Genomic DNA, 21,913 nt, shown 5'->3' on the forward strand with positions numbered 1-21,913 from the left:
CCGTGTTGCGATTCTTGAAAATACATGGCGGCCAAATTGAGCACAGCGCGATCCCATAAACAGCCATGTTTGGCAGTACAGCATGCACACTTGCACCCCTCTCCCCCTACCAGACGCCCACACCCCACTATTGGTCTGGGGGTTGGCATCATGTGCCTGAGCCTTAGAGTGGGACTTAGACAGCTCCAGTGCTCCAACTCAGATGCGAGAGTGTATTGCAAGAACCTCGGCTTAGCTCCTAGCCAGTGTAATGTTGGAATCCCAACCCTTGGAGGTATCCCAGAAGGCAATGATTGCCCTTCCTGCCCTGCCAAATCCACCTGGGGGTGGGGGCAGTGGGAACCACAGGGCCTGCCAAAATAGGCGGAGCTGACGAGGAAATTCTCTCATTTTCCAGCCTCAGTTCAGCCGTATTGTTTACGGTAAAAATGACGAAAAGCTCACAAGGAAAACGAGGTGTCAGGCATTGTAGTTTCTGCGGCCTGTTGACAGCTATCAAGTGCCCTGCAGCTTTAGATAGCAAGTACTCAACTCGATGCATGTTTGCAGGAAAAGGGGGCGGGTGGTGTTGCAAAAGAGGGGGGTGGGGGGTGGTGGTTGGTGGGCGGAGGAGGAGAGGGTAGACTGTAAAAAGGCAAGGCGATGGGAAGGAAGAAACTGCACAGGATGCCACAAGGGAAAACAGCAGAGGAATTCAGTCCAGTTTAGTTTTGTTTAAAAGAGACAACGAAAATAGAGCACAAATTCTGAAGGGGACTGGGGACACCGACAGGAGAAATGAGCGCACAGTGGATTGTGAGCTTCCCACTCACTCTGACATTACTTGTGCTGACAGCTTGCTTGCCTGGAAATTTACTTCGGGGTGAGGTAAGTCAGAATTTCACTTCCAACCAGAGGTTGCTTGTAGATTACTCAGTAAAAAACGTTACACCCAGGAGCTCCCAGTTAAGATGTCAAGTTCAACAATGCCACAAACTGACCAACAGCTGAAAGAGGACTGAACACAGGCAATGTCCATTTTAAAAGACAATTGGCTAAAAGTTCTGGTGGAGACAGATGTGGGGGCATTTTTATTCTATGGTCCAGAATGCACTGCCTTAAGGGCAGTGGAAGCAGATTCATTAATAACCAATAAGTGGAAAATTAGCTCTGTCGTTGGAAAGGAAATGTTTGCAGGGCTATAGGGAAAGTGTGAAACTACATGAATAGTTCTTTCATAAGAGCCAGCACACGTGCTATGGGTTGAATGGCCTCCTATTGCACTGTAACACTCTGCAATGTCAATATTCTTGTCATTAGGTCCACATTGCACTGTGTTATAATTGTGCATTTTCCAAGACATTGTTTGAATTGTAATTGTTCTGTCTCAAGTGGATCAAAGTTAGTTGAATCTAATAATTTTTTGTCGCTTTCTAAATACTTTGGACAAATCCTTGATTTGCATTGTGTACCTCACTGCGGTGTGTGAATGTGAGTGTCTCTGTGTGTATGTGCGTCTGTCTGTGTGTGCATTTCTATCCATGTGTGTGTGCATGTGTGTTTGTGTATGTCTGTCGATCTATCTGTGTGTGTGTCTGTCTGTGTGTGGGTCTATGTGTGCATGTCTGTTTATATGTGTCTGTATGTCTGTCAATGTGTGCATGTATGTGTGTGTGTGAATGTCTGCCTGTCTGTGTGTGCATACCTGTCCTTGTATATGTGTGTGTGTGTGTGTGTGTGTGTATCTGTTGTATGTGTCTGTGTGTGCTACACAACTAATCACCAATTCATGCTCTGAGACCCAAAGATTAAATCAGATTAATGATAATGCTCACAGTCTACACCTCTCTATAACTTCAGCCTGGAGCAAGTCACTGTGACCGGAGAACTCTCATCACGAGCAAGACTCAATGTCGCTCCTGCACCTTGAACAAGAGGATCCAATGTCCAAACGGTTACACTAAGGTTACGAATAATACTGGTACCAAGGACTGCAGGTACAGTACCATAGAGAAATAGAGTGTGTAAAATTCAGATGCAAACATTTGCAGTTCATTTTTGCGTTTCTTGTATAATTACGTGGGCTGCGATGTTTCTTTTCTTAAAATTCTGTGCAAGGTTTTACATTCCACTCCGGATTTACTCCTTGGCTGTGTCTGGCTGTCGTCACACGTGTGTGAAGGAGGTTGTAGATGTTGAGTGCTGTGCTGGTTATTGGGGACCTGATTGTATGGGTAAGAAGCTGTTCATCACTGGCTCACCAGATTTTATTATACAAAGTCAATATCCCAATGATTTAACAATGGCTCCCTCTGTCCTCCTTTGAGTGATAATAAAAGGGCAAAGTTGGGGATTTCACTGCCTGAAGGTGTCAGCTCTGGCTCAATAGGTAAGACTCTCCTCCTTTGTATTCAGGCCCCTCAGCATAGACTTAGACACAACAGTCAATGCTACATTTCAGTGCAGTACTGGAGGAGCGCTGCAAAACCAGGGGTGCTGTCTTTCCCATGAGACATTAAACCAGGCTCCATCTGTTTTCTCAGGTGGATAGAAATTATCCAATGGCATTCTTTCAAAGAAAGGATGAGGGTTCCCCTGGCGTCTTGGTTAATGTTTATCTTTTTCCACAACAACTTGCATTAAGGTGGCCTTTAACTTGTTACCTAACAATATATTATCCTGTCATTGTCATTTTCTTTATTTGTTCAAGGGATGTGGGCATCGCTGGCTGGCTGGGCCAGCATTCATCACCCGTCCCTAGTTGCCCTTGAGAAGGTGGTGGTGAGCTGCCTTCTTGAACCGCTGCAGTCCTCCTGCTGTGGTTGACCCACAATGCTTTAGGGAGGGAATTCCAGAATTTTGACCCAGCGACAGTGAAGGAACGGCGATATAGTTTGAAGTCAGGATTGTGAGTAGCTTGGAGGGGAACTTGCAAGGGGTGGTGTTCCCATGTATATGCTGCCCTTGTCCTTCTAGATGAAAGTGGTCGTGGGTTTGGAAGGTGCTGTCTGAGGATCTTCGGTGAATTTCATTCATGCACCTGATTGTGGGAGCTTGCTGTGCACAAATTGAGTGATGCACTTTGCAACTCACAGCAGTGACTATGCTTCATGAAGTATTTGATTGGTTGGAAAAAACTTCAGGACTCCCTGAGGTCGTGACCGGCGTCTAATCAGTGCAAGACTTTGTTTTCTCAGTGATGAGCAGCAGGGTACAGTTCAGGGAGAGTGTGATCAATGAAGGTCAGGTTCAAACAGGCCAGTGCATTTTCCAAATTGGGATTTAGATTGAGAATGTTGAACTGTCAAGTCAAAATGTTTTGGGTTGTGGATCTTTATGTTTAGTGAATGTTTGTAGGAGTTGGTGATGATTTCTGAAAACACTCAGTAGCTGCTTGTTGACATTTTTGTTTAAATGAATGGTAACTGTGATTGGTGACTGAAATGTAACTGGTCTCAGGGAATGGATACACTGGTCACATGAAGAGGCTGGGAGGCAGCCAGGACAGGGAAGTGGTGGAGTAAACTTCACTGATTCGGAGAATGACACATCAGGGAAGCCGTTTGGCCCATCATTCCTGTGCCAAGAATTGGGGCCAGGGTCTTCTGCTCTTTAGCTCAGAGCATGGTTCAGGACTTAGATCTGACCCCACTCTGACTGCCAGCCAATTAGGAGGCTACCTATGGTATCACCACCCATCTAAGGATGGGGCTAGTGAGGGGGGGTGTGGGTCCCTGAGGTTGGGAAATCTAATCAAGGGGCCTGAACTTTTCGAAAGAGACAGCTCCACTTGCCACTTGTAAGTGACTTAGCTGTCACAAGGTCACTTCCATCTTGAGGCAGCCCCTGACAAAGTTGGCATCTGATTAAGGCTTGATACCATTGTTTTAGTTGAGTTACGGTTAGGGTTAGGGTTAGGGTTAGGGTTAGGGTTAGGGTTAGGGTTAGGGTTAGTGTTAGTGTTAGTTGGAGTGAGTGGGGAGGTGGAGAGGTGGTTGGTGATCTTAGGAAGCCTAGCCAAGACCTTAGGCCAGCCGCTGACAAGCTGCCTCCAGGTCCCTACCGGGGCATGGCCTCAGGAAGAGGCCTCACATGCTCAATTAGCCTCCATGAGCTTGTTAGTTGATAGATCTTCACCACAACATGGGCAGGTAATTTTTCTGCAGGTGATGACCCAGTGTTGGGTCATCGACCCAGGAACACTTTGGTCCGTTGACCAAAAACCAAGTCCTGTGAAATTTCTCCCAAACCCACCTACAATATCAAGAAAGATTCCATGCTGATCAAACAAATCTAATTAGTCCCAGTATTCCAGTAGCTCTTCCTTCATAGCCCTGCCATTGGTTTTCCTTTGAACATCTTTGCAGGTCCCTTTTTGAAGATCACCATTATATCTGTTTCCACCTCCCTTTCACATGCTTCATTCCAGATTGCGACAAACTACACTTCTCCTCTTCACCGCTTTGATTCTTTTTCCATAAATCTGTGTCCTCTGTTCATTGCACTACTGCCAGTGGGAAACTGTTTCTTTCTTTCCACTGGTTAGCATTGACGAGTTGGACTGAAGGATCTGTTTCCACGCTGTACAATTCTAAAACCTCGGCTGTTTTTGAATAAATCCATTAAAACTCTGCTCAATTTTCCCTGCTCCAAGGAGAATCATCTCAGGTTTTCTGGTCCAGAGTGAATGTAAAAGGTAAAGTTTCTATAATCCCAGAGGATTACATTCTCATTAGAGAGAGGTGACTGGAGTTGATTTAACCTGATGGGCACCACACCTTAGGCGAAGGGAGAGGTTGAGTCCTTCATGGTAACTTCAACTGGTGCAAAACTTGAATCCATGCTGTTGGTGTCCCTCTTTATTGCAAACCAGCTGTCCAGCCAACTAAGCTGACAACACCCCCAAAGTAAATGCAACAGAATGACCCATAATACATGGGACCCCCGATTTATGAATGCACATACTTACGAATGTGATCCCATACAGGATTGTAATTTTAAAGATCTGACATACAAACTTTTCCTGTACTTACGAAAGGCTACTTTATATTGTCCTGCATTGTGTCCTGACTTGAGTACAAATCAACTTGTGAATGGACTCAAGATGGAACCCATTTGCAACCCAGGGATTGCTTGTACAGAAGTCAAGTGCTATCAAGGATAACTTTGTACTGCAAGATATTATTGCACTACAACTCCTACAGATACAAAGTCAGGAATCACACGACACCAGGTTATAGTCCAACAGGTTTATTTGAAATCACAAGCTTTCAGAACGCAGCCCCTTTGTCAGGTGCGCCTTGTGTGATTTCAACTAAACCTGTTGGACTATAACCTGGTGTCGTGTGATTCCTGACTTCTCACCTCAGTCCAACACCAGCACCTCCACATCATCGTACAGAGGTATGCAATCTCCTGTGGTCCCTGCTCAAACTCCTGACTCTGTTATATCTCAAACAAATTAAGAAAGCAGGGAGAACCAAATGATTAGCTTTGCAGAGGTAGGGCTCATCTGAATGATGGATTATTTTTTAAATTATTTGCAGGATGTAGGTGTTATGCATTCCAAATGAATAATTGCCTCTAGCAGGATGGTGCTGAATGTCTTTCTGGACTGTTTCAGAGGAGAGTTAAGAGTCTATTATATTACTGTAGGGTTAGAATCACAGACTGCGTTAGATCTTTCCTAGAGGACATCAGTGAAGACTCTTTTTCTAACAATGCAGCAGTTTCAGTGATAATTAACTTACTGTAGAAAAATGTAACTAATCAGGTTACGCAGCTGCTCACAAAGGATTAAAACGAAGTATAATAATTGTTTAGTTCAGGTATCTAGATGACTAGCTAAGTACCTGAACCATGAGGCTGCCATATCAATAAATAACCCATTTTGGAACAGATTGAGGTATCACTCATATAGTAACTGATGGCTCCTTTTCGAGAATATGATCATTAGTATAGGATACAGTATTTATAATGTACAGTAATATTGTGTTGGTAAACAAGTACATACTTGTTAATAGCAGTAATTAAAGTGAGGTGATTTCATACAGGAACACACTTGTTAAAATGAAGAAAATACAATAAATCCAACTGTACTATGTTGATATCTTCTCTCTCCCATCCATTTATAAATCCTTTGACTCATTCTTTAAGGATAACCTTTTGTAATCAGGTTTTCCATTTTAGTATCATATCATCTTCAAGTTCTTAAGAAACATTAGAAACATAGAAAACAGGAGCAGAAATAGGCCTTTTGGCCCTTCGAGCCTGCTCTGCCATTCAAAATGATCATGGCTGATCATCCAACTCCATATCCTGCTCCCATTTTCTCCCCATATCTTTTGATCCCTTTAGTCCTAAGAACTATATCTAACTCCATCTTGAAAATATACAACGTTTTGGCCTGAACCACTTTCTATGGTAGTGAATAGCACAGGTTCACCTCATCTCAGTCCTAACTGGTCCACACCGTATCCTTAGACAGTGACTTTTGGTTCTGGACTCCCTGGTCATTGGGAACGTCCTTCCTGCATCTAATCCTGTTAGAATTTTATAGGTTTTTATGAGATCTCCACTCATTCTTCTAAATTCCAGAGGACGATGTCCTGACTGATCGAGCCTCTCTTCATACCTCAGTGCTGCCATTCCAGGAATCAGTCTGGTAAACCTTTGCTGCATTCCCTCTATGGGAAGAACATCCTTCCTCAGATAAGGAGATCAAAACTGCACACAATATTCCAAATGTGATCTTATCAAGGCTCTGTACAATTGCAGCAAGACATCCCTGCTCCTGTACTTGAATGCTTTTGCTATGAAGGCCAGTTTACCACGGTGGCTTGGCATTTAGCACTGCTGCCTCACAGCACCCGGGACCCAGGTTCAATCCCAGCCTTGGGCAACTGTCTGTGTGGATGTTCTCCCCATGTCCGCGTGGGTTTCCTCAGGGTGCTCTGGTTTCTTCACACAATCCAAAGATGTGCAAGTTAGGTGGATTGGCCATACTAAATTGCCCCATAGAGGCCTGGGATGTGTAGGTTAGATGTGTTAGCCATGGGGAAATATTGGGTGGGGGATTGGTCCGTGTGTGATGCCCTTCAGAGGGTTGGTGTGGACTTGTTGGGCCAAATAGCCTGTTTTCACACTGTTGAGATTCTAAAATACCATTTGCCTTCTTCTCTGCCTGCTGCACCTGCATGCTTACTTTCAGCGACTAGTGTGCAATGACACCCAGGTCTCATTGCAACTCCTCCTTTCCCAATCTGCCACCATTCAGATAATAATCTGCCTTCCTGTTGTAATGTAGAAATGTATTGTATCTATGTTATGTCTTTCTAGATTCTAATGAATCTTATCTGGCTTTAGAACATCTCTTTCAAACTTACATAATGTGTCAGCTATGGCTCAGTGGTAGCATGCTCACCTCTGAGGATAGGCTCAAGTACCACTCTGCATAGTTGAGTATATGTTCCAGGTCAGCACATCAGTGCCACGCTGAGGGAATGTGCTCTGACTTTTAGATGAGATGTTAAACCTAGGGCGGAGTTGTACAGGGGTCTGGTCACTGTGGGAAATTGTAAGATGCGTGTCAGAATTGGGAGAGACGAGTGATGAGGCCCATCTCGGCATCAAGACCATCTCACTGCATCTTTTATGCTTTTCAGGTGTGGCCTGGTGAGATCCTCACTGGGCAAGATCCTGCTGAAGAACAGTCATACCAGACTTGAAACCTTAGCTCTGTTTCTCCACAGATACTTCCAGACCTGCTGAGTTTCTCCAGTATTCTCTGTGTTCGCTATTTGCTTTTCACGTAATACTTTCATAAAGACCTTAACAAATGTTGCGAATAGAAGGGCTCCTAGCTTGGTTTTCTTGTAGTACTGCACCATGATAGCCACTCCACTGGTCTCAATTCTCTGTTCTTTACTAAGCCTATTTAGCAAACAAATTTATTATCCTGTTTTATACATTTTTAGTCTCAGGAAGAATCTTTGCAAATATATATCAAAAGTATATTCCTACGGACCTCCACTCACCAACACAATTGCTGCTCAACGGTTTCCATAAAACTGATGGGACTATTTTAAATGCGGTTGATGCTTCTACATTTGTCAAACATTTTTGAATGACTTTTTTTTAGTCAAACTGTCATACATTTATATCTATTTCTAACTCTGTTGCACTAGATGTGTTTTAATTATTTGATAGTCAGTATTTGATATGAAATTGTTGCGGACTGAGAACAGCTCTGTTGTTTGCAATTAAGGGAATGATGGCTTTAACAATGTGAGGGTAACGTGACAGATGAGCAAACCTCTTTATGAATCTCACCGAAATGAAGAGGGGAAGATGTAAATGAGCAGGTAATAGTCCAGTGCATATACTATATAAAAGGTGTGGGCAAAGACACTGAAGAGGACAAGATAAAGATTAACAAGAATTATACCAGATCTGAGAGGTATCAGTAAAGATTGTTTCGGCTCTTTTCTCTAGAAAAGAGAAGGTTTCAGTGTAAACATGAAAGAGGTCTTTAAAATTATGAAGGCGTTCAATAGGTTAGAGGGTTCTTCCCTAATGGTGGATGTTATATGTGGGGCAAGACACAAACTAGATATGAGAAATATAAGGTAGTCTAAAGAGGGTCTCAGGGGAAACTGGTTTATTAAATAGTGGTTAGACTGTGGAACTCATTACCGCAAGAATAGGTGGATTTAAGGGGAAGGTAAGTATTCACATAAGGCAGTATTGAACAGAAATACGAGGGTGAAGAGGGTGGGAGAAGTCTAACATGGAGGATAAGCACTGGCAGAGAGGGCCAGGGTGGTTATAAATTCTTCCTAGCATCCTAGCCTCTATTTATCCTTCACCAATATCTACAAGACAGCTGACATCATTGTTCCTTCACCACCATTTGTGGGATCTCACTGTGCCCAAATTGGCTGCTGCATGTCCTTAGATTGCAACACATCAAAAATATTTACTTGACTGCAAAGCATTTTGTGATGCTATAAAAAAGTGCTATAAAAATGTGATTTTTTTTTCTTTTTTTTCCACACAAGGTGCTTGTAAGTGTAGGCTAGCATTTTTAGACATAATCTCAGAATACAATTGCTTCAAATATTAACTTGGTGAGGCTTGGTGCACCATAAAGAGTTCTGTCTTCCTGGCCTCATCATTGTTATCAAATGAGTCCTACTTGATGTTTCCTTATTGATAAGGGAGGCCCATTAATCCTCCTGTAGGTTATGTCTTCTAAGGATTTTAAACATCCTGCTTTTAGGAAACAGTTGTGATGATTGCTGTCTGCGAAAAAGAGCTGAAGGGCCATGGGTGAACAGTTGTTAGCTGCCCATCATTGACCTAAGGAAGTCTCAGAAATCTTTATTCACAACGCTGGTGATTGCCACTAATGAATATTGACTTATTAAAGAGTTTTCTGCAGTTGAATTTGAGTTCAGTTAATTTGGAATTAAAAAGAAAACCTAGTCTAATGGTGACTATGAAATCCATGTCCAAATGCAGCTAGGCCTAGACAACATTTAGGTTTGGGCTGACAAGTGTCAAGTTACATCCATACCACCCAAGGGCAAGGCAATAACAAATCTCCAACAAGAGAGAATCTAATCACTGACATTCATTGGCATGACCATGGCTGAAACTGCCAACATCAGCATCCTGGGAGTTACAATTGACCAGAAACTAAATTGGACTAACCATATAAACATAATGGTGACAACAGCAGGTCAGTTGCTGGGAATTCTGTGGTAACTAACTCAGCTACAGTCTCTTCAAGGCCTATCTACTACCTACAAGGCACAAGTCAAAAGTAGAATGGAATATTCCCCACTTATCTTAGTGACCTCAGCTCCAGCACTCTGAAAACTCAACACCATCCATGACAAAGCAGACCACTTAATCAACACCCCATCCACCACCTTAAGTAGTCACTCTCTATCCCAGACACATAGTTCTAGCACAAAATGCAGAACAACAACTCATCAAAGCTTCTTATGGCACCTTACAAACCTCTGATCTCTACCACCCAGAATGACAAGGGCAGCACATGCATGGAAAACTATCACCTGCAAGTTTCCCTCCAAGTCACACACCATCTTGACTTGGAAATATATCATTGTTCCTTCACTGCTTTGGGGTCAAAATCCTGGAGCTCCCTTCCTTATAACCTGTGGGTGTACCTGCACCATGTGGATTGCAGTGGTTCAAGAAGGTTACTCAGGGGAAGCTAATGGTGGCTCAATAAATGCTGGCCGAGCCAATAACACTCACATCCTGTAAATAAATTAATTTAAATGAGCTGTCAACCTATAATAGATGGTTATAAAGTGCTGAATCAACTTACAAATGACCTAAGTCATGGGATATTCAAAATTGTTATTTACTGTGGATCAAAATGAGGCATGGAACAGACTGTAACAGATGTGCCATTGGGGCTATAATTATATACAATGTGTATTAATGACTTGGATGAGGGAAATGAGGGCCATTTGAGTCTGCACCAACCTCCTGAAGAACATCCCACCCAGACCCAGTCTCCTAATCTATCCAACTAGGCCCCTGTTTATCATAGCTAACCCACCTAGCCTGCACTGGACTGTGGGGCCAAACCAAAGTGCCCAGAGGAAACCCACGCAGACACAGGGAGAATGTGCAAACTCCACACAGACAGTCACCTGAGGCTAGATTTGAACCCAGGTTCCTGGTGCTGTGAAGCAGCAGTGCTAACCACTGAGCCAACATGCTGCCCCAACTAGTTCAAAGAAGAGTTTTAGGAGCAGGAAAGAAAGTGGCAAGGTGATTGGTCGCTGCAGCTAACATTGCACTCAATAATTCAAAAGAATAGGAGGAGATCATTCAAACCCTTGGACGTGTTTCACTCTTCAATTCAATAACTTTTCCTCTTTACCTCAACTCTAATTACTTACATTGCTATTCCTACTGACCAAAAATCAGCTATGAAAGACTGGCCATTAAGGAAAGAAAGTAACTAAAACACTGGAGCAGAATTAGGCCACTCAGCATCTCAAGCCTGATTCTCAGTTCAATAAGAGCCTAGTTGATCTGATTATTTCACCTACCTCAGTAACTTTCAACCCCCTTGCTTGTCAAGAAGCTATCTGCCTCTGCTTAAAAACATCCAAGGATTCTGTTTCCGCCACCTTTTCAGGAAGAGATTTCCAAATTGGCACAACTTTGAATGAGAAAAAAAGTTCTTCTCATCTCTCTCTTAAATGGGTGACCCCCCCTTGATTTTTTAAACAGTGACCCCTAGTTCTAGATTGCCCCACAAGAGGAAACATTCCTTTCCAAATCCGCCCTGTCAAGACCCCTCAGGATCTTACAATTTTCAATCAAATGGCCTTGAAACTTTTCTAACCTCCAGCCTACCCTGTTCAACCTTTCCTCATAATACAACTTATCACTTTCAGTTTTTAGCCCAGTAAATCTTCAGTGAATTGCTTCCAGTGCCTTCTGTTGAAGGAGCTTGTTTACCGAGTAAAGTTTCATGGAACCGTCAACAAAATTTTGCAATAACCCTGACCCCACCATCTACATCAATAAGTGTGCTGTCTAAGCAGCTGGTGCTGGTGTTGGTGTTGGTGTTGGTGTTGACATTCATTCTGCAGGCTTCCTTCCTCGTGACTGAAAGCCCTGACTTGCAGTGTGCTTTCACCGTGGTGACAGTAACATTCATTCACGTCACCATCTCTATTGACTGAGTGCTGCCTCGTGTTTCCTGACTGATAAGAAAACTGACAAACTAGCTCACAAAGAGTTAAATCACCAGCAAAAAGACATTGAAACTAGTTTTTTTTACTTCTCGGATTGGCCACAAAACTACAGGACATGCAGCGTGCATCAGAGAAAGCTTGAACGAATTAAAATGGAATGTTCTAGAAATATTTTGCAAGTCCAGCAGCTTCTGTCAAAATAGAGAACACTAACATTTCATGGTCAATGGCCAGCAATGATTTACTTTTGTATTTGTGAATGAAAAATGCATTTCTGTAACATATTTCATGCTGTGGACCTTTTCTTTCAATCTATTTGTGGAATATGGGCTTCACCCTAATTGCCTTTGAACTGAATGGCTTGTTCGGCTATTTCAGACGGTTTTTAAGAGTCAGCCACATTGCTGTGGGTTTGGAGTCACATGTAGGCTGGACCAGGTAAGGATGACAAATTTCCCTCCCTAATGGACATTAGTGAACCAAGATGGGTTTTTGTAACAATCAGCAATGGTCAATATTAGGCAAGCTTTTAATTTTATATTTTAATTCAATTCAAGTTTCACCGTTTGACATCGTGTGACTTGAAACGCAGAAACAACAGAGAATAGGAGCAGGAATAGGCCATTCAGCCCTTTGAGTCTGCTCCTCCATCCAATATGATCATGGCTGATCATCCAACTCAGTACCTGTTCTCATTTTCTCAATTCAATGTTTTGGCCTGAACCTCTTTCTGTGGCAGAGAATTCCACAGGCTCCCCACTCTCTGAGTAAACAAATTTCTCATCATCTCTGTCCTAAATAGCCTACCCAGTATCCTTAACCTGTGACCCCTCGTACTGGACTCAGGAATTACCTCAGGAACCCTTTCATGTTCCATTAGAGTTTTATAAGTTTCTCTGAGATCTTGCTTCAATGTCAGTGAATACAAGCAGTCCCTGGGTTATGAATGGGTTCCATTCTTAAGTCCGTCACAAGTTAATTTGCTGGCAAGTCAGAATACAATGCAGGACAATGGAAAGCAGCTGTTCGCAAATGCTCAAAATGTTCACATGTCGGGTCTTTAAAATTACACCCCTATATGGGATTGCTCGTAAGGACGAACATTTGTAAGTTGGGGGTCCCCTGCATTGCCCCCGAACTAATCTAGTCTCTCTTCATACATCAGTTCTGCTATCTCAGGGATCAGTCTGATAAATCTTTGTTGCACTCCCTCCACAGCCAGAACATCCTTCCTCAGATTTGAAACCCAAACTGCACACAATACTCCAAGCGTGGCCCTCTACAATTGCAGCAAAACATCTTTGCTCTATGCAAAATCCCTCTCACTAGGAAAGACAACATACCATTTGTCCAACACACCCCCTCCTCCTGGACACCACCCCAAGGCCTCCTACCCTTCCTTGACCTCTTCATCTTCAACTGCCATTGTGACATCAATTGCCTCAACCTCTCCACCCCTCTCATCCACTCCAACCTCTCCCCCACAGAACGTGCAGCCCTCCGCTCCAATCCCAACCTCACCATAAAACCTGCGGACAAGGGAGGCGCAGTTGTAGTATGGCGCACTGACCTCTACATCGCCGAGGCCAGGCGCCAACTCTCTGACACCTCATCCTACCGCCCCCTTAATCATGATCCCACCCCCGACCACTAAACCATCATCTCCCAAACCATCCACAACCTCATCACCTCAGGTGACCTCCCACCCACAGCCTCCAACCTCATCGTTCCCCAACCCCACACTGCCTACTTCTATCTCCTTCCCAAAATCCACAAACCTGACTGCCCTGGTCGACCCATTGTCTCCGCCTGCTCCTGCCCCACCGAACTGATCTCCAACTATCTAGACTCCATTTTCTCCCACTTGGTCCAGGAACTCCCTACCTACGTCCGTGACACCACCCACGCCCTCCACCTCCTCCAAAACTTCCAATTCCCTGGTCCCCAACACCTCATCTTTACCATGGACGTTCAGTCCCTATACACCTGCATTCCCCATGCAGATAGCCTAAAGGCCCTCCGCTTCTTCCTGTCCCGCAGGCCTGACCAGTCCCCCTCCACTGACACCCTCATCCGCTTAGCCGAACTTGTCCTCACCCTCAACAACTTCTCTTTCAATTCCTCCCACTTCCTACAGACAAAGGGGGTGGCCATGGGTACCCGCATGGGCCCAAGCTATGCCTGCCTCTTTGTAGGTTACGTGGAACAATCCCTCTTCTGTAGCTACACCAGCCCTAAACCCCACCTCTTCCTCTGTGCTCCCACGAGGAGCTCGAACAGTTCATCCACTTCACCAACACCTTCCACCCCAACCTTAAGCTCACATGGACCATCTCTGATACCTTCTGGACCTCTCTGTTTCCATCTCTAGCAACCACCTAGAAACCGATATCCATTTCAAGCCCATCGACTCCCACAGCTACCTAGAATATACCTCCTCCCACCCACCTTCCTGCAAAATTGCCATCCCCTATTCCCAATTCCTTCGCCTCCGCCATATCTGCTCCCAGGATGAGGCATTCCACTCCCGTACATCTCAGATGTCCTCGTTTTTCAAGGACTGCAACTTCCCCCCATCAGTGGTCGAGAACGCCCTCGACTGTGTCTGCCGCATTTCCCGCAACTCATCCCTCACACCCCCGCCCCGCAATAACAACCAAAACAGAATTCCCCTCATCCTCACGTACCACCCCACCAACCTCCAGATTCAACGCATCATCCTCCGACACTTCTGCCATCTGCAATCCGACCCCACCACCAAAGACATTTTTCCCTCCCCACCCTTATCTGCTTTCTGGAGGGACCACTCTCTCTGGGACTCCCTTGTCCGCTCCACACTCCCCTCCAGCCCCACCACACCCGGCACTTTTCCCTGCAACCACAGGAAGTGCTACACCTGCCCGTACACCTCCCCCCTCACCCCCATCCCAGGCCCCAAGAAGACTTTCCACATCAAGCAGATGTTCACCTGCACATCTGCTAATGTGGTATACTGCATCCACTGTACCTGTTGTGGCCTCCTCTACATCGGGGAAACCAAGCGGAGGCTTGAGGACCGCTTTGTGGAACACCTACGCTCGGTTCGCACTAAGCAACTGCACCTCCCAGTCGCGAACCATTTCAACTCCCCTCCAATTCCTTAGACGACATGTCCATCCTGGGCCTCATGCAGTGCCACAACGATGCCACCTGAAGGTTGCAGGAACAGCACCTCATATTCCGCTTGGGAACCCTGCAGCCCAATGGTATCAATGTGGACTTCACAAGCTTCAAAATCTACCCCCCACCTACTGCATCCCAAAACCAGCCCAGCTCGTCCCCGCCTCCCTAACCTGTCCTTCCTCCCACCTATCCCCTCCTCCCACCTCAAGCCCCACCCCCATCTCCTACCTCCTAACCTCATCCCGCCCCCTTGACCTGTCCGTCCTCCCTGGACTGACCTATCCCCTCCCTACCTCCCCACCTACACTCACCTTTACTGGCTCCATCCCCACCTCTCCGACCTGTCTGTCTCCTCTCCACCTATCTTCTCCTCTATCCATCTTCTATCCACCTCCCCCTCTCTTCCTATTTATTTCAGAACCTCTTTCCCCTCCCCCATTTCTGAAGAAGGGTCTAGACCCGAAACGTCAGCTTTCCTGCTCCTCAGATGCTGCTTGGCCTGCTGTGTTCATCCAGCTCCACACCTTGTTATACCATTTGTCTTTTTCACTGTCTGCTGCACCTGCATGCTTGCTTTCAGCGACTGGTGCACAAGAACACCCAGGTCTTGTTGAACCTCTTCCCAGATTCCCAACATATCACCATTTAGATAATAACCTGCCTTGCTACCAAAGTGGATAACCTCACATTTAATCACTTTAGAATTCATCTGCCATGTATTTGCACACTCACTCAATTTGTCCAAATCACATTGAAGCATCTCTGCATCTTCTGACAGCTTTGTGTCATCTGCAAATTAGAAGATATTTCATTTAGCTCCCTCATCTAAAGCATTGATATGTCAAGTTGTTTGAACGTCTGGATTTCAGACATAGTGGTATAGTGATATATCACTGTGCTAATAGGCCAGAGATAATGAGCCCACTGCTCTGCGGACATGAGTTCAAATACCACTGTGGTAGCTGGTGGAACTTAAATGGAATGAATAAAATCTGGAATCTGAAGTTAGTTTTGGAAATGATGATCATGAAACTATCATTGCTGTTTGTAAAACCCAATGTTATATCTTTACCTGCCTAGGCCTACGTGTGCCTCCAGCAATTAGCTCTGATTGTCCAAGTAAGCCACTCAGATCAAAGAGCATTTAGGAATGGGCAACAAATGCTTGGCTTACTGGTGGTGCCCCCATCCGATTATTGAAAAAACATCTAATTTTTGGATTAAATACGATTATAATGATTTAAAAGAACTTGCAGGAGGTAACCAGAAAAATGCAAGGAAGTTATCGGATGAGTTATCTCAGTCAGTTTTATTCTCAACCCTCAATCAGTAGGTATCGGTTCAAAGTCCTACTCCATAACTAGAGAATAAAACTGTAGGCTGGCACTACTGAATGAAAGATGTTGCTTTTAAAGTGCGACGTTAAAACTGAGGTTGCTCTACTTTCTGAGATGGATGTAAAGATCTCATGGCAGCATTTGGAAGATGAGCAAGAGGGTTATCCTCAGAAATGGCTGCTGTGTAAGACTGGGTTCTTGTTGAGACAGATGCCTTGAAGTTTATTAACAACGCTAACTATTTACACTGTAATGATATGTCAGACTGAAAGGCAGACTGGGTTCCGTGCTTACTCGCTATTACTGTATCATTACACATACATAACTGACTGAATACATTACACTGACTCCATCACACTGAGCAGGGAGTTACAAGAATTGAGGACCTTTGTAATGGAGCATCACATGTTGTGACGTTATGTAACTGTCTTAACGCTATACTGCTTTTCTAGGCTGGAATCTATGCAATAATACAGCAGAAAATTCTGGAGGTTATGAAAGGCATTATATAGAAACCGGACCTTTGCTTTCTCTTGAGCACTCACTACAGGTTAGATTCAATTTTTATGGAGCTAAATATGTGTGTTCTATGCACCCACTCCCACCAAAGTGTGAAGTGCAATGGTGTACTCAGAAGTATGTTTCAGAATGGCTCAGGGAGAGACAGCGAGGCCACACACGTTCTTGGACATGGAGCAGAAGGTGTTGGTTGAGGAGCTCCAGGGGAAGAGGGCTATCCTGTACCTACAATGGGGTACAAGTCCACTTCACCTTCCTGCCTATCTTGCCTGTGGCCCCGACAGCAGCTTGGACCCAATGACTCGCTGCATACCATGGGCATGTGCTGTCACCACAGCATTGTGTCTGACCTCAAAACCTGAGACTCAACCCCCCCTCATATATTTTAAATTAACATTCTCATTATTCTGTATTCATCGCAACGAAACAACTGTTCTTAGTATAGAATCCCTACAGTGCAGAGAGAGGCCATTTGGCCCATCTAGTCTGCATTGACCCTCTGAAGAGCATCCCACCCAGCACCGCCCAATCCCCACATTCACCAGGGCTAATCCACCTAGCCTGCATATCCCTGGACACTTTGACATGGCCAATCCATCTGACCTGCATACCTTTGGACTGTGGGAGGAAACTGGAGCACCTGGAGGAAACACATGCAGACAATGTGCAAACTCTACACAGACGATTGCCCAAGGCTGGAATCAAACCTGGGTCCCTGGCACTGTGAGGCAGCTGTGCTAACCACTGTGCCAGCATGCCACCCAGTATTAGCCTTTTAAATTGGTTTCTTATCCGCCAGACTAAAATACCTTTTCTAAAAGCCTCACCCCACTCAATTCAAGCAGCAATATAGGACAGTCAACAATGACAAAGATATGCTGTATCAATGCAATTTATGTTGTTGAGTGAGAAACAGATGTTTAAGTAGGTTTAACCTCTCTGGAGTGGGCATTGCAACTTGTACTTACTGCCCTTATTGTGAGGCATCGGGCCACTGCATAGAGGACGGAGCCACAGACCGGGCAAATACAAAAACTAAGAAAGTGATGATGATGACATTTTGTGAGAAAGTTCAAGCAATACCGTGTTCCTTATCTTTGACAAAACATGAGAACAGGAATAACTGAGACGTCATATAATTGGTAAGGCTTTTGTGGGAAGTGGTAAATCACTGATAAGGAGGCTTTTAAAGTGGCAAGTTAAGGATAAAGATTCTTCCTCTTGATAGAACTGCTGAAAGTGATGACAAAAAAGGAGCAAAGAGTACAGGATGAATGAATCAGAAAAATTCCTGCAGTAACTCAAGCTGTGTCAGCCTATTGCCAATCTGGGTGTCCCAGGACTTGATAAGAAAGACTCCAGTATGGGATACAAAGCAGATTCATTTGATTTAGTAAGGATTGTTAACACATTCTCAGCACTGCGATATCTCATTTATCTGAGACAGTTTAAATTGTTCACTGCTCATCTATTTCATACGAAATCTTTCGAGTGAGAACTGAAGTTTCAGTTTTGTCATTAAACAACCTATCACATATGTTCGGGAGTTAATGGGAAAAAAAATTTCCCAGGGCTTTTACAGAGGAGTGGTCCAAACCACACGCATATTGAGGCAAAGAGAAACAGTAGGAAGACTGACCAAAAGCTTGGTCACAGAAGTGGGCCGTAAAGAGTATCTGAAAGGAAAAAGTGGACATAATGCCTTTTCAGGAGAGTCATGTTCAGTCATCTGCCATAACTTCAGTGAGAAATGCTGGAAAGCAATATATGTTCCCCTTATGTTGGATACTTGTTATTTCTTTTGCTTTGATAATTTTTCTATTTTCTTTGCAACTAGTGAAGAAAGTAGATGGATGAATTCAAAGAATCCCTATAGTGTGGAAGCAGGCCATTTGGCCCAACAAGTCTGCAGCAACTCTGCAAAGAACATCACACCCTGTATCCTATCCCTGCATTTCCCACAGCTAATCCACCTAATTTACACATCCCTGGACACTATGGGCAATTTAGCATGGCCTATCCACCTAGCCTGCGCATCTTTGGACTGTGCGAGGAAACTGGAGGTCACAGCAGAAATCCACACAGGCACAGGGAGAACGTGCAAACTCCACACAGACAGTCACCTGAGGCTGGAATCAAACCTGGGTCCCTGCTGCTGTGAGGCAGTGGTACTGTCCACTGAGCTACCATGCCACCCATGTAGACATGTGGAGAGTTAGACGGATAGATAGACAGACAGACAGACAGAGACTTTACTACTGCACTGGGAAAGTAGCCTATATTATATGTTCAAAGCTCTGAAATGGGGTTTAAATCCAACTCTAGATTAATGCAGTTTTCTTTGTAATGTACATTTTCCTCATACTTTCAAGATTTCTCAAAGGTGAATTTTGCAAAGTCTTATGGTCAGCTGGGAAGATGTGCAATATTTGCAAACTTCCAGAGGAACTTGAGGATTTAATTAGAAATCTGCATTGTAGTCTGTGTGCATTCTACAGGTATCAACCTTGTAATAACTACCATTTATAAATTATTGTTCTGCCCAAAGGTTCATTAATCTTGTTAATATTGATCATGCTTTGCGCACATTCTGGGTGGTGTAGCCTGTAGGCCTCACTCTGCTCAAGTTTATTTCACCTTATGATCTGTATGTCCTTGCTTACTATGATCTGCCTGCAATGCTAGCAAATAAAGCTTTTCACTGTACTTAAGTACACGTGACAATAAATCAAATCAATCAATTAACTAAATGTTAATTATATTTTCAATAGTATGCAACCAGTTTAACGTTGAGCTGCATAAACCTCTTGGAGATATCCAAAAACACATGACCATAAACATTAAATAATGACTGATAAATCTGATGGGGAATCAAGGAGAAATTTCTTCACCCAGAGGCTGGTAGGAATATTGAACTCGAAATAACAGGGAGTGCTTAAGGTGATCACCTACAAATATATTCAAGGGGAAGTTGTGCGAGGGAGAAAGGAGCAGAACGGTTAACACTGATAGTTTTGGTAAAGCAATGGGAAGGAGCTTGACACCATCCAGGGCAAACGAGCCCGTTTGATTGGCACCACATCCACAAGTGTCCATTCCCTCCACCACCGATGATCAGTAGCAGCAGTGTGTACTATCTATAAGGCTGCAGAAATTCATCAAAGATCCTTAGACAGCACCTTCCAAACCTACAAATACTTCCATCTAGAAGGACAAGGGCAGCAGATACATGGGAACACCACTAGCTACAAGATGCTCTCCAAGTCACTCACCATCCTGACTTGGAAATGTATTGCTGTTCCTTTACTGTTGCGAGGTCAAAATCCTGGAATTCCCGCCCTAAGGGCATTGTGGGTCTACTAATATCACATGGAATACAGCAGTTCGAGAAGCGCCTCACCATCACCTTCTCAAGGGCAACTAGGCAATGAATGCTGGTCCAGCCAGTGACGCCCACGTCCCACAAATGAATGAGAAAAAACAGCATGGGCCTGTTGGGCTGAATGGCCTGTTTCTCAGTTGTAGGCTGAATGTAATTCTATATAGTGCTCTGATACATGATTTCATATGATTACAGAATGCCCAGGAGGAGCAGCATCCCCTTGTAGAAGGAAAGGAGTGTGCATCGATGGTATGGGAGGGACCGGCATGTGTAATTGCATGGTAGGTTGGAATGTTAACTGGTAAGAACAAAACAACATGAGAAAAAGAAGCTGAAGTCGGCCAGGTGGCCTCCCAAGCCAGTCCCAGCTTTCTATAAAATTCTGCCAAAGGCCTTTATTCCTATCTCTTGCAGCTCCTCACAGCCCATCTCCCTGATATTTCAAAAATTTACTTTCTGCTTTGTGACTTCCAGTGATCTAGCCTCTACAGCTCTTCGGGATACAGAATTCTAGACATTCACTACCCTCTGGGAGACTAAATTCCTTCATTTCTCAGTTTTAAATGAACTTCTCATTATTCTTTAACTATATCCCCTGGCTCAAGATTGTTTCACTTAGCAGAAACATCTTCTTAACATCTACCCTGTCAAGCCTCTTCAGAATATGATCTGTTGCAATATGGTCAACCCTCATTCTTCCAAACTCTAATGAATAAAGGCCTCAGCTGTTTAACTGATTCTTGCTAAGTCAATCCCTTCATCCAAGTAATCTTCCTAGTGAATCTCTTTTGAACTGCCTCCAATACCAGCACATCCTTTCTTAAATACAGTGACCACAACTTTACACTGTACTCCAGGTGCAGCCTCAACAACAACATGTACAGCTGTTTATGTGACAGTGAAAGTCGTCCAATGAATATGTTCTTTTTTATTCTAAAAACAGCAGCAAATGGTTAATACCACAGTCACAATATTAAGCTACTTCATCACAGTCATCACACCAATTGCCATACAACTCACAATACTCTCCTGTTCAATTTCATTCTCCATTAATGCTCCATCGCTGTTGGCATGGTGAGGCTCCACTGTGGGTCCCTAGACTCTGGCATTATTAATGGAGAACTTTGGAAACTGGCACCAGTTAATCTTCACCATGTTGAAGAGAGTGAGTTAGGGGAAGGTGATTACAAACATAGGTGGACTGGGCTAGAAAAGGTTTGCCTCCCCTTTGGAACCCTATCGTGGGACTTCTGGTTGGTACGACACTGCAGGATAGTGAAAGTACAAAGAGCCCCAGTCAAGATGATCAAGGAATGAGATAGGAGGATAGGAATTCTAATGCAGCACCTTCCCTGCAGCCATCCTGATCCACATCTCAGTGAAGCAGCTCCAACCAGGCACTCCCCACAGCACCCACAGACATCTCAGAAATAGTCAGTGAATGGCAATTCCATGATCCAAGCCCTTTTCCCAATCATTGTGCTTATGGAACCAAGAGGTCCATGAAGGAAATGTTCAGCTATGTTGAATCCTTTGTACATGAGGATCCCAGACAAGAATGCCCAAGATGAGGCACACTTCTGCTCTCCACATGATCGTGAAGATAAGGGGAAACTAAAGAAAACCAAAAGAACTGCAGATGCTGTAAATCAGGAACAAAAACAAAGTTGCTGGAAAAGCTCAGCAGGTCTGGCAGCATCGGTGAAGGAGAAAACAGAGTTACGTTTCGAGTCCGGTGACACGTTCTCAGAACTGGGGACCCTGAGGAAGGGTCACTGGACCCG

General features: G+C 44.2%; 1 protein-coding gene across 4 annotated transcripts in view; it reads left to right on the forward strand.

Moving 5' to 3' along the window:
• The first annotated feature begins 581 nt into the window (after positions 1-581).
• Positions 582-21,913, forward strand: part of LOC109912607 (stabilin-2-like) — a 191,243-nt gene continuing 169,911 nt past the window's right edge. For 2 of the 4 annotated variants that reach the window (XR_007264039.1, XM_048607481.1), the window contains exons 1-4: positions 622-867; positions 1,840-1,976; positions 2,098-2,213; positions 20,325-20,410. Coding sequence is in view for 3 of the 4 variants with exons in the window: in XM_048607481.1 (XP_048463438.1) it covers positions 778-867; positions 1,840-1,976; positions 2,098-2,213; positions 20,325-20,410 (429 nt within the window). In the remaining variant the exon portion in view is untranslated. Of the gene's footprint in view, positions 868-1,839; positions 1,977-2,097; positions 2,214-20,324; positions 20,411-21,913 lie in introns of those variants that run through there. The other 2 variants (XM_048607479.1, XM_048607480.1) reach the window with 2 other exon arrangements.

The sequence above is a fragment of the Rhincodon typus genome, chromosome 18 (assembly GCF_021869965.1).
Source record: "Rhincodon typus isolate 14 chromosome 18, sRhiTyp1.1, whole genome shotgun sequence".
NCBI classification, from domain to species: domain Eukaryota; kingdom Metazoa; phylum Chordata; class Chondrichthyes; order Orectolobiformes; family Rhincodontidae; genus Rhincodon; species Rhincodon typus.